Source organism: Grammomys surdaster, unplaced genomic scaffold, assembly GCF_004785775.1.
Source record: "Grammomys surdaster isolate TR1022 unplaced genomic scaffold, NIH_TR_1.0 485, whole genome shotgun sequence".
NCBI classification, from domain to species: domain Eukaryota; kingdom Metazoa; phylum Chordata; class Mammalia; order Rodentia; family Muridae; genus Grammomys; species Grammomys surdaster.
The window spans coordinates 427,825-444,856 of NW_021604904.1; the positions used below are offsets into that span (position 1 = coordinate 427,825).

General features: G+C 47.0%; 2 protein-coding genes across 2 annotated transcripts in view; both read left to right on the forward strand.

Moving 5' to 3' along the window:
* Blvrb (biliverdin reductase B) overlaps window positions 1-4,442 on the forward strand; it is a 14,565-nt gene extending 10,123 nt beyond the window's left edge. The window contains exons 4-5 of the mRNA XM_028781640.1: window positions 1,880-2,008; window positions 4,005-4,442. Coding sequence (XP_028637473.1) covers window positions 1,880-2,008; window positions 4,005-4,162 — 287 coding nt within the window. The 3' untranslated portion in view covers window positions 4,163-4,442. The remainder of the gene's footprint in view (window positions 1-1,879; window positions 2,009-4,004) is intronic.
* A 6,414-nt stretch (window positions 4,443-10,856) lies between these two features.
* On the forward strand, window positions 10,857-14,381 carry Sertad3 (SERTA domain containing 3). The gene is made up of 2 exons (XM_028781628.1): window positions 10,857-10,944; window positions 13,140-14,381. The coding sequence occupies exon 2, from the start codon at window positions 13,143-13,145 to the stop codon at window positions 13,737-13,739; it is 597 nt and encodes a 198-aa protein (XP_028637461.1). The 5' UTR covers window positions 10,857-10,944; window positions 13,140-13,142; the 3' UTR covers window positions 13,740-14,381.
* Window positions 14,382-17,032: the final 2,651 nt, after the last annotated feature.

Below are 17,032 nucleotides of genomic sequence, written 5' to 3' on the forward strand. Positions count from 1 at the left end.
GAGGGGCTGGGGGCGTGGCTCAGTGGTAGAGCCTCTGCCTAGAATCCCCCAGATAGGGGCTGGGGTATCAGTGGTGGAGCCCCTTCCGGCATGTACAAAGTCCTAGGTTCCATCCACAGGACTGAAGTAATCCTTATTAATCTGGAAGGAGTTAATAATAGCAATTAATGCTAACTTATTGTGTTTTCGGTACTTAGGAGTGAAAAAACCACTTAATCCGCCCAACACAGTAGGAGAGAAGCAGAGTGGACACTTACGAAGCACTAACTATTACCTGTTTTGGTTAGTTCAAAGCCACAGCACTAGAAGTTTCCTAGTGACCCACATGCGTACTGCTGTAGCTAGTCAGAGCCGAGAGATGTGATATGTCAGGTTGTCTCCGCAACCTGTTCTCTCTGGTTACCACTGACTGATGGTGTCCCTGGGAAGGGAGGAGGCATGAGGAAGGGGTGCATGATCCAGGCAGCTGGTCACCACATACAAAGGCTTGGAGGGCAGGAAAGAAACTCATTTATGGTTATTTCCCATTCATTTTGCTCAGAAAAATGATCATAAGTCTGTGATTTTAGAATGATTTGTTTTTAATGTTTTTTTTTCTTCGTAGAGGCAACCATTAGTGATTAAAATTAAAATCTCGTTTCCAATAAGAAATTGTAAGGTTCACTTAATATATACTCCCTTCTACATCCTGAAAAAGTTCTGTTTAGGGCTAGGTTTCATGGGTCCTGTATTATTGTTATTGGTGGTGGTGGCAGTAGTAGTATTGTGTACATTGGTGTTTTGCCTATGTGAGGGTATCAGAGGTGTCAGACCTTGGAGTGACAGTTACTGTGATGCCATGTGGTTGCTGGGAATTGAACCCAGGTCCTCTAGAAGAGCAGTCAGTGCTCTTCACCACTGAGCCATCTCTGCAGCCCTATTTTTATTTATTTTATTTAAAATTATTTCATTTTCGGGGCTGGAGAGATGGCTCAGCGGTGAAGAGCACTGGCTGCTCTTCCAGAGGTCCTGAGTTCAATTCCCAGCAACCATATGGTAGCCCACAACCATCTGTAACAGACTCCAGTGCCATCTTCTGAAGGCAGCTACAGTATACTCATATAAATAAAATAATAAATAAATCTTAAATTATTTTATGTATATATGTATGAGCGCATTGCCTACATGTTAGTCTGTGTACCATATTTGTGCCTGGTGGTCACCGTGGCTAGAAGTTCCCCTGGAACTGGAGTTATAGGAAGTTTGTAAGCCACCATGTGGGGCTGGGAATCAAACCCAGATCCTCTGTAAAAGCAGCAAGTGCTCTTAATCACTGAGTCCACACCCTTACTCGCACCTCCAAGATTTTCAGTTGTTACTGGAGCAGCGGCTCTGTCAAAACTCTATAGACAAAGAGCTTGCAGCACAGTCATAAGGACTGGATTGGGGTCCTCGGCACCCTCATTAAAAGCCATGTACAGCGTTATTCCTGTAATCCTAGCTCTAAAGATGTAGAAACAGGAAGATCCCTGGGGCTTGCTGGTCAGTAATGTAGCTAAATTGCTGAGCTCCAGATACAGAGAGAGCCTCTGTCTCAAAAAATATAAAGGAGAAAGCCCTTGAAGGAACCCAACATCGACTTGAGCCCTTCACACATGGTGCATGCCCGTGCGTACAAATATGTTTGCCGTGAGTGTGTGGATGGGTGTGCATATGGAGGTCAGAGGACAGCTTGGTAAGAATCAGGTGTCTTCTCCCACCATGTGGCTTCCGATAACAAACTCAGGTTGTCAGGCTCGGTGGCATGGCTCTTGTTGTGACGTGCATTCTCGCAGCTGACAGGCCACCTAATGGTTCTGCTCAGCCCAGGCTAACCCTGCCCTGCGTCTATCCCCACCAGCCTTCCTACTATGGGACCCGACCAAGGTGCCCCCACGCCTGCAGGACGTGACCGATGACCACATCCGGATGCATAAGATTCTGCAGGAGTCAGGGCTGAAATACGTGGCAGTGATGCCCCCGCACATAGGTGAGTGGGGGCGGGGTGGGCACGGCCACACCAGCGCCAGCGTGCTCTTCACCTGAGAGCTCGACCCAGTCTTCCCTGGCTCCTCTAAAACTGCCAACCCGGGCTTCATATTCAGGTGCACACCCGTATAACAGAAACGTGTGGGCTGGCAAGATGGCTCAGTGGGTAGACTCCTGCCTGTCAAGCCCTAGGACCTGAGTTCAATTCTGAGACGCACGTGGTAGAACGGCCCACCTAAAAGTTTGGTCTTCACATACGATCTGTGGCATACGACTCTCCTCAATAAGTCAATAAAACGATTGAATTTTTTAAGTGAAAAGGTCATTGAAAACACTTTTCTCAGAAATGGAAGACAGTGACGCTCTCCTCTAATTCCAGAACTTGGGAGACAAGGCAGGGTAATGACCAGTTCTAGGCTGGCCTGGGTTTTGAGACTACATTCCCAAAATCCAAATCAGAAAGAAAAGTAGTAGTAAAAACATTTTCTGTCCTTCTTAGCCTTATTTCATCTTCTGCCTCATGTAGACCAGGCTATCCTTGAACTTCTGGTGTAGCTGAGGGTGACTGTGAACTCCCGATCCCCCAGACCCCACCTTCTAGAATTACAAATGTCCAGCATCATGTCTGGTTTGGGTTTGTTTGTTTAGCTGGTTTTTATCTGTTTTTGTTTTATTTTTATTTTATGTGTATGGTGTTTTGCATGCATTTTGTCTGTTCACCAAGTGCATGCAATGCCTAAGAAGGAGAGAAGAGGGCTTGGATCACCTGAAGCTGAAGTTACAGGTTGTGAATCACTATGTGGGTACTGGGAATCGAACTTGTGTCCTCTGGAAGAGCAGCTTATGCTCTTAACTGCTGAGCCCTCTCTCCAGCCTCTGTAACAAACAAATCACCTGGAATGCAGATGTTAAAAAATCGCCGTCATCTATTTATTTTTTTAAGATTCATTCTTAGCAGGCTTGTGGTGCACACTTTTAATCCCAGCACTTATGAGGCAGAGGCAGGCAGATCTCTGAACTCATGGCCAGCCTGATCTACAGACAGAGTTCTAGGACAGCCAGGGCTACACAGAGAAACCCTGCCTCAAAAAAATGTATTTTTATTTTTATTATTTTTAAATACATATATGTGTGTGGGGATGTGCACGTGAGTGCAGAAGCCCACAGAGCCCAGAGGAGTTGGATCATCCCTTTGTCCCTAGAGCATTGGTTTTTAACCTTCCTAATACAGCGACCCTTTGAGACACTTCCTCATGTTGTGGTGACCCCCAGCCATAACATTATTTTTATTGCTACTTCATAACTGTAACTTTGCTACAGTTATGAATTGTAATGTAAGTAGGTTTGGAGACAGGTTTGTCAAAGAGATCAAGACCCACATGTTGAGAACCACTGCCTCAGAGTTTTAGGCAGTCACGGGATGCCTGATACGGGTGCTGGGAACCAAACTCGATTCTTCTGAAAGAGCAGTAAGTGCTTTGTAGCACTGAGCCATCTCTCCAGCCCTAAAATCACCCTCTTTTATTTTCCCCATGTCCTGATACCAGAAGTCAGCGAGACTCTAAGGTGGCTCTTGCATGGGGGTCTCTTGACTTGTGCGTTTGGAAGGAGGCAGAGAGTAATGATATGAAACCTGGAGGAAGACACAGCGACCTGCTAGAACATCTACATATGGCCTCCCCGTGTGTCCAGCGCTTCCTCACATTAGTACAGCTGGGCTGGCAGGCTCAAGAGATGCCAGACATTGTGGTACATATCTGTCATCCCAAACCATGTGATTGAGGGCAGCCTGGGTGACATAGCAAGCCTTGGTCTCAAAAAAAAAAAAAAAAGTTATGTGATGAGCTAATATGGGAAGCCCCCACCCCACTCAACCCCCTGCCACACACGCAAAACACATACACGCATCGTATATAAAACGTAAAAAGTTTAAAAGAAGGAAATGAATACCAGAAAGGATGGCCGGTTCATTCATTCCCAATCTCTTTCTCTCACAGGGGACCAGCCACTCACCGGGGCCTACACAGTGACCCTGGATGGACGAGGACCCTCGAGGGTCATATCCAAGCATGACCTGGGCCACTTCATGCTCCGGTGCCTCACCACCAATGAGTATGATGGACACAAGACCTACCCCTCCCACCAGTATGACTAGGAACCCTGGCCCTGGCGGGGAGGGTTGCATCCTGAAAAATAACACACAAAGGGGGAATCAATAAATTTTTAGCCAAGAGCTTCAAATTTTTTTAGAAAGCCTAACCCTAATTTTCCTCTGTCTGTCTATGATTTTTAACCCCCAGGGTCTTACAAGTGCTGGGGGAACCCTCTACCATTGGGCTGTATTTTCAGTCCTCCTACTGGTAGATTTTAGACAGGTGCCCTACTGCTGAGCCAGCCTTTTAAGAAATGTTATTAAAGTTGATTGATTGATTGATTGATTGATCAATTGATTGATTTGTGGGTGGAAGTGGCATGCTATGATGCCTATGTAGAGATCAGAAGACAATATGAAGGATTCAGTTCTCTCTCCACGCAAGTCCTGGGACTTGAACTCAGGTCAATAAGATTGATTGACACCTGAGCCCTCTCGGCAACCCTCCTAAAAAAAAAAAAAAAAAACAAAAAAAACTTAGAGGTCTTGCTAATTTGCCCAAGCTGGCATTGAGCTGTCAGTCCTCCTGTGTTGCAGGATATTTGATCCCACTGTGAACCCCAAGATTGTGTTATCTACTGAAAATACCTGTTTATAGTTGTGGTGCAGCTCAGCCTTGAGCACACAGTTTTAACCCCTTTGGTTGGAATACAGGCACACCCTTAGTATACATCTTTAATCCCAAACAATGAAGGTAAGGTTAGGGTAGAAGGAAGCGCCCATGTTTGAAAGTGATGTCTAATTGAGTGGCAGACAAAGTGACGAATCAGAGAAAGATTTGACAGAACAGGATCCGCCCAGCTCTCACAAGCAGAGAGGGGAAAGGGAAGCTACTTAAGAGAGCAGTGCAGAGATGGAGAGAGAGTAAGGAGGCAGTCTGACTGGACAGTTGCGCAGGGGCAGGCTGCAGAGAGAGAACAAGCTAGACACAGCGTGAGCCGGAGAATGAGAAGGAGCAAGTCAGTAAGAAGCTGAGAGAAGGCAGACTGAATCAGTCAGCTGGGAGAGGAGTTTGAGCAGAACAGCTGAGTTGAATCGGCCAGCCAGAGATCGGGCAGAACTAGAAAGGGGTGAACTTATTCAGCAGTAAGTCTCAGGCTGAAAACATTCTAGGCCTAGATAAGATTCTACGGAGGCTAGAAGCTTCCAGGACTAGGCCTAGGTTAGCAGATAGGAGATGACAATGACATCAGGAGATTAAAAGTAGCATCTACTCTCCTGCTTTAGCCTCCTGAGTACCTGGAATTGTGGGTTTGTCCTACTATACTGAAAATGTCAGTATAAATGTTCCTCTCTGTGTTTGATATTTTGAGTATTTTTTTTCTTTTATTTCTTCAGTAAGAGTGTTTTGGTTTTTGTTTTTGTTTTTTGGTCTATGCCAATCCCTGTGTTGGGGCCCCAGAGATGACCAAGGTAGACCATGTCTCAGGTTTCCTAGCTCTCACAAAGCAGCAGGAATGATAGTTCTGATCCTGCTGTGACATCCCAGATCAACCAGAGCTTCAGAAGCTCAGAGGCCAGATGCAGTTCAGTCACCCAACCACCTTGAGCAAAAAGGGCTTGGTAGAAGACGGATGTATATCCAACCTGAAGCCCGGATTAGTTAGAGTGTGCCTAAGGAAAGTTCTAGAAGAAGGCAGCATTCCTGGCTGAAGAAACATGAACAAAAGACAGAAAAGCATGTGGCTCTTTTGACAAACTAAACTTTGTCCCTTGCAGTCAGTGATAATATTACATGCCAGGCGTGAAATCCCAGCACTTGGAAGAGGGAGGCAGGAGGATTATCAGTCCTAGACCATGCTTTTAATAATGGGGAAATAACAATAATATCAATATTAATACTGCCATTACAGTGAAGTAGAGATGGCCAGGACTAAGGAGGTCTGCGGAGGCTGAATTGTTCATTGTAAAAAGGCTAATCTTAGCACTAACAAGACGGCTCAGCAGTTACAGGTGCTTGCCACCAAGCCCAAAGACCCGAGTTCAATCCCCAGGTCCCACATGATAGAAGGATCGAACCAACTCCTGTGAATTGTCTTCTGACTTTGACATGTATACTCCACTACGTGCGTGTCACAAATGAATAAATATAATGTGATTGAGAAGAAGTATTTCTGAAAAAGCCAGTTTTTGCTGGCCATGGTGACTTACAACTGCAATCCCAGCCCTCATGCTGCTGGGGCAGGAAGATTGGCATAATTTTGAGTCCAGTGTATGCTATATAGTTTATGTAGTATTAAAGGATGAGACTGTTGTCTCAAAAAGAAAAAAAATTGCAAAGGAAGTAGGGGTGGAGGCACTGGCTCCTGGAGATTTTTTTAAAATTGTTTTTATTATTTTATGTATATGGGTGCTTCACCTGCATGTATGTCTCTGCATGCCTGGTATCCAATGAGGTCAGAGGATGTTCGATCCCCCTGGCACTGGATTTATAGATAGTTTTGAATCAACCTGTAGATGCTGGGAATTATTGAACCCGGGACCTCTAGAAGAGCAGCCAGTTGAGTTTTACTGACACAGAGGTGTTGGAGGATTGCCAGTTTAGGATAGAGAAGAAAAAGGAGGAACTGACTGACACTGGCAGTCCAGGTGGCACAGGCCTTGTAATCCCAGATCCTCAGAGGCTCAGACAGGTAGGTGGATGTTGGAAGGAATCTGAGCTACAGAGTGAGGTCAAGGCCAGCCTTGAATGAACGGAGATGCAGTCTCAAAGACTCTAGGAAAGGGAACCGCAGAGATGGCTCAGCCTTTGAGAGCCTGTGCTTCCAAAGGGTCCACGCAGGGGCTCAGAACTTCAGTCCCAGGAGATCCAAAGTCTACTATGTGCACCAGACAGCCAAGTAGTGCACAGGGATAAATATGGGCAAAACACTGAGACACATACTTTTTTTTTTTAATTTTTTGCTGGGAGTTGCTGGTGCACACCTTTGATCCCAGCACTTGGGAGGCAGAGGCAGGTGGATCCCTGTGAGTTTGAGGCCAGCCTGGTCTACAGAGTAAGTTCTAGGACAGCCAAAGCTATTCCCAGAGGTCTGTCTTGAAAAACAACAAAACCTACAAAACAAACGAACAAAAAATAAATAACTTTTTAATTAAAATGTAATTGAAAAAGAAAGGAAGGAAGGAAGAAAAGCTGGGTGTCGTGGCCTGTAATCCCAGCTCTTTGGGAGGTAGAGGCAGGTAGATCCCTGAGTACCCGGACAGCCATGACTACACAGAGAGACTTTGTTTGTCCATCCTCCCAATCCCCCCAAATAAACCCAACAAACACAACCTTCCCCCGAACAAACAACAAAAGCCCCATAGAGGTGCACACAGACATAAAACTCGAGCCCCTCAGTAAGGCTAAGTTTTCACGGAGGAGAGAAGCAGCTTTGTCCATGAGGTTTGTGGCTGTTATGGATTGGAACCCCTCTGCCATTTTCCTGGCATTCATCGTGTGGTAGTCAACAGGATTTCCCACCGGGTACACATAAATGAAGTGGGTACATGGGAAGAGAAGGGGGATGGGATCAGCGGTGTGTGTGTGCCCCACCCCACTTGTTGGAAGGAGTGAATTTTTTCCCCTAGTACCAGGGATTGAATCCAGGGTTTTGTATGTGGTCAACACACATCCACACTCTCCCTCCGAGCTATGTTCCCACCTGTTTTTCTGTCTCTTGAGTCAGGACCTTACTTATGCAGCTACCACTACCAGTTCAGGTGGGGGGGATTTTTGTGTTTCTGTTTGTTTTGTACACCATTTATTTGTTGTGTGTACCTATACTCAAGTGCATATACACATCCCAGTCAGAGGACAGACAGCTTGTAGGAGTTGCTTCTCCACTTTCCACATGTGGGTCTTAGTGACAAGTCCCTTTCCCCAACTGTGCCATCTTGCTGGTCCACAACTGAGGTTTTGTTTCTGCCATCTCAACTTCTCTTTCTCTACATTGCCTGAGCACGTGACAGACTTTCACTGTGTACTTGCACTGGGCCCAGCACTCAGAATATTACAGACCAAACAGAGGTAACCTCGGAACTTGTCCTCAGGGGCCCTAGTCCAGGTGGGGGCAGGCAGAGGGTTAGGAATTGAGTAGGAAGGAACAAGAGGCAACTGACTGAAATTTCAAGAAGGGCATCTAACATCTGGCCTCTGTGGGCACTGCATGCATGTGGTACAGGCATGCATACAAGCAAAACATTCAAACAGACAAAATTAAAATAAATAAATGTAAAAAAAATTAAAGAACAATAACTGGTATATTATTCTCTACCAGTGAAATGAGGCAATTCAAGCCAGATTAGAGTATATAGAGGCAGGTTTATTGGGAAGCTGCTCTCGGGTGGGTTCACTGGTCCCAAGGAAGGAGGCCAGAGGAGTCACCATGGGGACAGAGTCAGAGGGGAGGGAGGGGAAGAGAAAGAGAAAGGCAAACAGAGAGAAAGAGAGAACACAAAATATCTGGATTATATAAGAAAGAGCCTCTGGGGGAAGGAAAGCCCAGCCCCTAGGACAGAAAGTTCAGGGTAGAGGGCGAGGTATACAGGTAGGGTCTGAGGGATGCTGGGAGAACCTGGAGGCCAGGTCCACTTTGGTATGTTAAATATGCACCTCAGCTGTTTCTCCTGGGTTTGAATCCAGGAATCGCATGGAACAGCTGTCATCCTAGTACTTGAAAGGTAGATGCAGAAGGACCGCATCCAGAGGCATCTACATCTGCACGTAGCATCCCAGGGATGCAGAGGGAGTTGAGTAAAGCAGCTTTGCCACCAGGCCTGATGGCTTGGACCCCTGGCTCCCGTGGGGTGGAAGGACTCTCTCAAATTGTCATCTGACCTCACAGAGCATGTTATGGTACACGTAAACTCAAAATAAAAACGTGATATTTTTAAAATAAATAAGTTCCTGGCTAACCTGGGCTATGTGAGACCTCAACTTGAAAGCACAAACAAAGAGCTGGAGAGAGGGCTCGGTGATTATCACCAGAGGACCCAGGTTTGATTCACAGAACCCGGGTGGTGACTCACAACTGTCAGTAACTCTCCCAGGGGATCTGATGCCTTCTGTGGGTACCAGGCATGTACATGGTGAACATACAGACATACAGGCGAAACACTCACACGTGTAAAATAAACGTTAAAAAAAAAAAGGCAAAACCAACAGAGTGGTGGTGGCTTCAGCCTCTAATCCCAGCACTTGTGGGACAGAGGCAGATGGAGTGCCACTGAGTTACCAAGTTCAAGGCCAGCCTGGTCTACAGAGTGAATTCCAGGACAACCAGAGCTACACAAAGAAACTGTCTCACAAACAAACAAACAAACAAAAAAAACCAAACCAAACAAACAAAAAAAGCATTAAAAACAAACAACTAAACGAAACAAAGCAAAACCAAGAAGATTTTAGAGTCTGGCAGTCTTACTGCCGAGAGTTTGCCTTGTATTGGACTTTTGTGATAAGGTAAGGAAGAAAAGTCCAGTGTTCATTTCTTAGAAGGTATTTGGGAGCCATCTTAGAAAAACTGAAAGCAAGCTAGACAAGGTGATGATCGCCTAAATCCTAGAACTAGAAAACTGAAGTAGGAAGATACAAGATTCCAGAACAGCTTAGACTACAGTGCAAAGCCCTGTCTCAGAAAACAAACTAACAAAAAAAAAAAAAAAAAAAAAAAATAGCTGGGGACGTGAAAGAGTACTTTGGCTAGCACTCGGTGTTCCGTCTCCAACACCACAAAAACTAAACAAAAGGGGGAATTTTCTGGGCCTGAAGGGACACACCTGCAACTCCAGAATTGAGATGGAAGCGAAGTATGATTAGAATTTCAAGGCCAGCGTCGCCTACACTGGAGCCCAGCTTCAGGAGACTGCCTGAAACACAAAGAACCCGAAAGTGAATCCTAGGAAACAGGAAGGAGGGCACCAGAGACCAAACAATGAAGAGCAAGCCAATTCATTATGAAACCATATCACAAAATTAAAAAAAAAAAAAATTTAAATCTTAGCTCAGTTCTACGGTGTTTGTTCAGAAAGCTCAAATGTTAAATTCCTCCAAACGAAATGTTTGTTCTCAGAGCTGCGAGCATCCACTAAGAGTGAGCAACGACAGGCAGACAAATGCTAAAAACGGTGGAGTTGCCTGGGATCCAGGAGGTTCCACCAAACAAGCAACAGACCCCTCTAGGTTAAGCACAGGCTCCGCCTTCAAAACGGGTTGGGGGTGGGGGAGACAGAGCTCCGGCAGCTAAGGGGAGGGGCTGCGGTCGTTCAGGCAACGCAAGCTGCATCATTCTATTGGCTGCTGTCTAGTGCGTCATTCCCCCTCTCCCCCGCCCTCCGGTTTGACCCAGCCTTCGGAACTCCGGGGGGCGTGGCCTCCACCAGTTTCCCAGCCTGCAAAGGGAGGGGAGAATGGTGTCACCCGGTGTCACTCCGCAGTGGGGTCTGGTGTAAGGGGTCTGCAGTGAGACAGAGGAGTGAGAATCACAGCTGAGTCCAAAGTAGCAGTTCTGACGGCGTTACCACTCTCCACCATGGAGACTCCGCCCCCTGACCAGTAGCCAACCTAAACGGGACCCGGCCCAGTGATGGACGGGGCCGGGCATCCGTGGCTCCTCTTAGCCAATGGCGCCCCGCGGCGGGCAGGATTCCAACCAATCGTGGCTTGCGGCTGGCCTCCGGGGAGGAGCCGAGTGGCCCCGGGCCAGACCCAGAGGCCCGGGGAAAGTGAGCCGGACTCCTACCCAGCCCTGGTGGGACGCAACGCTGCAGGTTTGTCGGAGGTAGTCGTGGCGACCCTGGTAGCCGAGGTGAGGAGTGGCCGCCTGTGTGAGATTTTCCTAGAGGAGGAGGGGGGCGCGCCCCCGTGGTAGGCGGAAGCAGGGTATCCCGAGTGGAGAGTGCAGATTGGTGTGACTGATGGACATTGGAGAGTGGAAGGCTGGAGGCTGAATTCCAGCATCAGCACCGAAGGGGAAGCGGGAGTATTCAGGAGTCGAAGTTTGGAGAAGCCAGGAAAACGGAGAGAGAACTTTGGGGGCACCAGTCGGAGAGTAGGACAGTTTGGGTCTCGAAGAGTGAGCTGAGTTTGGAGTTCCACGGTGTTCTGGGGAAAGTGAGCGTTTTAAGGCTAGGATACGAAGCGTTTAGAGGAACCCGGGAACTAGAGGCACCGAGTCTTGGATACTGAGATGCCGTCGTGCGAAGGGAATGCCGGGGAGAGTTCACCGACGGGGTCTTGGGGCCGGACTGGAAGTTTGGAAAGTAAAGCCCAGAGTTATTTGAAAGTGGAGCCGAATTAAGGGAGATTTGGTACAAGGTCTCAGAATTGGGATACCCGGTTTCGCCAGCGGAACTATGTACTCGAGAGTTATTTGTCGTCTTTGGGAGATAGGATGGGATTTGGGTCTCTGCACACCGAGGACAGTTTGGGGAAGAATCCAGAACTCCTGGGGTGATAGGGAGCCAGAGAAAGCAGGTTTCGGACTGAAGTCTGGTGGGGGAGGGGCGCTCGGGGCGTGGAGCTCAGATTCGCCGCCCCGAAAGCAGTAGAGGGCGGGGCTCGGCGGCCGCTGGGCAGCTGAAGTCCGGGTTCCCTTCCCCCACCAGCCGGGGCTCCAGTACGCATGCTCTCAGCGAAGGCGGGTGTGTCCAGTCTCCCGGGTGCGCTGGGCCTTCTGGGGATTGTAGTTAGGACAGCAGAAGCTCTGCCTGGCGGGTTTGGGTCCACAGTTCCCAGAAGGCCCCGAGGATACATTGAGGTGTTCTTGGATCTGGTCTAGCGAGCCAGGGAAGGGCGGTGCCTGTAAGAAGAGATGATTTGGTTGGACTGGTCGCTAGAGGGTGCAGTTTGGGGTTAGTCTAGTTCTAGCTGGCTTTCCTTTGGTTCTGAATTTGGGGAATGCTCCCACTTTTGAGAACTCATAGACTTAATTGTAGGAAGCAGGTATGTACAGAAATACTCTTGTTAAAAAAAAAAAAGAATGAATTTCAACATACACGTCTCAGCTGAGCGTGGTCTCAGACACATTTAATCCCATCTCTCAGGGAGGAAGAGGCAGTACGATATGAGTTCGAAGCCAACCTTATCCACATAGGAAGTTCCAGAACTATACAGAGAAACCCTGTCTCAAATTTGGGTTTGGTCCGTTACTCTGTAGTCCACACCTGTTTGTCCTGTGACTTGTTAGAAATATATATATATATATATTGTGGAAAAACAATAAGATCTATTGAGACTAGAGTTAAGATCTTCACTTTCCAAATGTTGAAATTGATTACTATACTGTAAATTCAACATTGTGCCTACCACAGAAGCGATATTCAAGCCATGCTTGGGTGTTTTTGTGATTTTAGGGCTTTCTGTTTTTCTGAGACCGGTTTGTCTAACCATATAACTGTGCCTGGCCTGAAACTGGCTATGTACGTACACCAGACTGGCCTTGGCTTACAAAACTCTACCTACTTCTGCCTCCTGAGTGCTGAAATTAATGGCATAGAACACCACCTGCAGGTTTTTTTCTGTTTATTCTCCTATTTTTAATTTTACGTGTATGGGTGTTTTGCCTGTATGTTTGTCTGGGCCCTACTTGTATGCCTGGTGCCAAAAGAGGTCAGAAGAAGCCATGGATCCTCTAAAAGTGGAGTTTTAGGCAGCTATGAGCCATCCATGTGGGTTCTGGGAATCAAACTTGGGTCCTCTAGAAGAGCAGCCAATGCTTGGAACCACTCAGCAATTTCTCCAGCTCCTTTTATTTCTGAGACACTACCTAGCTGAGAATGACCTTGTACTTCTGAACTCTGCCTTTGACTCCTTAATACAGAGGTTACAGTTATAGGCATCTCTCTACCCTCACTGCTGTTTGCTCCCCCTGTGTCATGTGCACACACACACACACACACACACCACTCCCAACAACCCTACCTGCATGTTGTTGTTTTCTCATGGGCTGCATGAAAAAGTGGGATCCCAAGGTATCTGACTCGAATCTTTTTTTTCCCACAGGACATGGGAGGCTTAAAGAGGAAACATTCTGATTTGGAAGAGGAAGAAGAAGAGGCTGAGAAGTGGGACTGGAGTCCAACAGCTCTTTGGAGCTACCAGCAAGCCCTGCTCCGAATCTCTCTGGACAAAGTCCAGCACAGCCTGGGCCCCAGAGCACCCAGCCTCCGTAGGCACGTCCTTATCCACAACACACTCCAGCAGCTCCAGGCTGCCATCCGCCTGGCTCCTGCACCAGCCCTGCCCCCAGAGCCTCTCTTCCTAGGTGAAGACGATTTCTCCCTGTCTACCACCATTGGCTCTATCCTCAGGGAGCTGGATACATCCATGGATGAGATGGAGCCGCCACTGAATCCAACAGCTTCCTCAAATCCCCAGAGTGAGATCATGTCCCAGGCTGATCCTGTGTTCTTAGAAGCTCTGAGCTCCCGGTATCTGGGAGACTCTGGCCTGGATGACTTCTTTCTGGACATTGATACATCTGCCGTGGAAAAGGACACTGCGCTTCCACCACCAGAGCCACCTCACAGCCTCTTCTGTACCCCGGGATCCTGGGAGTGGAATGAATTGGACCACATCATGGAAATCATCCTGGGATCCTAAAACGGATGGGATCCTTCCAGACATCAGCCTCAGTGCGCTGAGTCCTTAGATGGGACTCTCGTATGTGTGTTTGGCAGAGGCTCTAAACAGTGACCGTGTGGCCTCCTTTCCTCTTTATGTCAGGATTTCACAAACTGTCCTGCATGTGTACGCGTCTGGATACCACAGCCTTCTGTGAAGGCGTGTCTTCCTGAATTAATTTATCTCTTCCAAATGCCTTAAGGAGACTCTTGTTTCAGGGAGTCTTGATTCCTCACTTACACATTTCTTCTGCCTCCAGTTCCCACTGCTCTTATGACCACTAGGGTCTCAGAGAAGATAAAACTGGACCTGTCGAAGAGTGATGGGTGGGCTGCCTCTCCAGGGAGGGGGAGGGGCTGGTCTCCTCCAGGCAGGCTCAACCTCTTGGCAGGACCCCAGTCCCAGCAGCCTCCTGATTCATAACCAGGCCGGACCATGTGCAATAGGGCAGAAATCTACCAGCTCCATGCCATGCTACTTAAGAAGAAAGAGAAGGTGGGGTTTGTGGTGGCATTTGTTTGTTTGTCTGTTTTGATTATTTTTTTGAGTGAAGTTTTCTTTGTTGTTGTTCTTGGTTTTTGTTTTTCTAATAAAAGCATTGTGGAAAGATTGGAATTGTAATTAAGTCTGTAAATATCTCTGGGATGATCTAGGGAAGAGCCTGCTAAATTTCTCAAATACTTAACATCCTTGCCTTAACAAAAGTAGGGCAAGTGTAACATAAGTGTAGCATTGTATAAAGTGTAACTGTTACTGGTTTGCTTAAGGATACTGTCAAAACCACTTTATGCAAACTAAATCCTTTAGTCCTCAGGATTAGAAACGGTTAGTGTGTCAAATTTTACATTTGCATAGGGAAAATCTCAAACTTAAGGGCTTAGAGTACATAGTTGAATGAAGTCTTGCTTAGTAAATGACCCGGGGTTGACCCCTATCTGCAAAAAACTACCATTTGTTTTTGTTTGAAACGGTCTCACAATGTAGTCCCAGCTGTCCTTAAACACACTGAGATCCAATTGCCTCTGCCCGCTAAGTGCTGAGCTTAAAGATGCACGCAACACCTTGCTAAATAGCATTTTGAAGCCTGAAGTTTAGAGACGGAAAGAAAAGGAACACTAGAGGTAAGATTCACTCTTTGCTGGCCCCTGCAGCTACGTCTTCTGTTTGAATACTAGCCAATCCAGAACATGGTGGAATGTCAGGCGTGTTATTGCCGAGCCATCCCCTACAAGTGACATTTAGGCAAGTACCCTTCAGGTGAGCAGTGCTCTTGACCCTTCACTAATAGCTCACACAGGTGCTCTGCCGCCATGCTGAGGGGGGGGGCCTCAACAAGAGCCCTGTTTACCACAGTGTTTACAGTCCTCTCCAGTAGACTGACACCCAGTCATATGTGCGTGGGTGTGCGTGTAGAGCATGTGTCACAGGCTGGGACTCTTAGGAACTGAAAAGTCAATCTTTTGCTATGGAATGTGCTCTTGAGGTCCTAAAGGGAAGCAAAATGCCCAAAGACCCTCCAGGATCTGTGAACACAAATCTCTTAAGATGCTGTTCTTGGAAGTCACAGCAAGTTCAGGTTCAGGAATTCACATCTGGCTTGAGAGGTGCAGAGTGAGGCTGTGGAGAGTGAGGGTAAGGAAAAGGAAGGCCAGGGAAGGAGTGTCACATGACACTGCCCTACCCAGGCCCAAGTGAACATACGCTGCATTAGGGACTTTTCTGGAAGGGTTGCATGGCAAAGACGGGGATTTCTGTTTGTGGTTTCTTGGCTTTCCAACAGATACCGCCTTCGGGTGAGGTGGGAGTGTGGCCTTGTATCTAAGAAAGTGTACAGGTTATCTGAAAGGACAATCCAAAAAGGGATGATGACATTGTAGGAAAGTGTCTTAAAAAGTCTGTATCCTGGACTGGAGAGATGACTTAGCAGTTAAGAGCACCAACTGCTCTTCCAGAGGTCCTGAGTTCAATACCCAGCAACCACATGGTGGTTCACAACCTCTGTAATGGGATCTGATGCCTTCTTCTGGTGTGTCTGAAGATAGCTACAGCATACACATATACATAAAGTAAATAATTTTTTTAAAAGTCTATATCCCAAAATGGCTGTCATGCTAGGTTTGATGGTACCCATCTTTAATCCCAACCTTTGGTAGTCAGAGAGAGACAGGGAGATCAGTTATATATGACATTTAACAAAAGCCTGGCCACATTCGACCCTGTTTTTAAAAATATTAAGAGCCAGCCAGGCCTGGTGGCCTATACTTCTAATCCCGGCACTTTGAAAAGTAGAACAGGTAGGTCTCTGAGTTCAAAACCAGCTAATTCTGAGACAGCTACATAGACTTTGTCTCAAAAACAAAAATAATAAAAGAAGAGGAGGGTGCTGGGAAATGGCTTTGTGGGTAAAGTGCTTGCCAAGAGTGAAGACCTAAGATGGGACCCACAGAACCCACATAAAGGTTATATGCAGTACCACAAATCTGGGATTCAGGGCAATCCCCACAGGTCTGTGGGCCAGCTAGCCTATCATTTGTACAGGTGGACAGCAAAAGATTCTGTCTTCTTGTCCTTGGACGGCAACAAAAAACAATGCTAATTAAATAAGATCTTTCTTTTCTTGAAACTTCCAGCAACTTCTCCCATTCCCACTTGGAATAAAAGCAAGGGTCTGATTCAGTCTCGTGCTCCATGACTTCCTCGGTTTCATCCCTTACTCTCCTTCACTCAACTCTATATTCTATACCCGAGGACCTTTGTTCTGCCTATGACATCTTCCCAAACGATACTTCTCCCCTAGCTTCACCAGACCAAATGTTCTCTGTCTTTGCTGCTCACCCATGAGTACCACTCACTATCCTGTTACATCCTGATTGGTGGTGTTGTTGTTGCTATCAGTAATAGTACTGGCAGTAGTAGGTCTGGAACCCAGAGCCTTGCACAAGCAAAACAATTGTTGTACCACTAAGCTACACTCCAGCCCTGTTTACCTCCCCCCCCCAAATGTTTTATTTTTGTTGTGTGTATGGGTATTTTCCCTGCATGCATGTCAGAGTACCACATGTATACCTACATGTACCCTGGTACTGTGGTACCCTTGGAAACTAGAAGAAGGCATCAGATCCCCTTGGAGCCACTCTGTGAGTGTAGAAATTGAATCCTGGTTCTTTGGAAGAACAATTCTGTTCTTAGCCACTGAGCTGGTACTCCAGCTAGTTTGACTTACTTTCTCTCTCTCTCTCTCTCTCTCTCTCTCTCTCTCTCTCTCTCTCTCT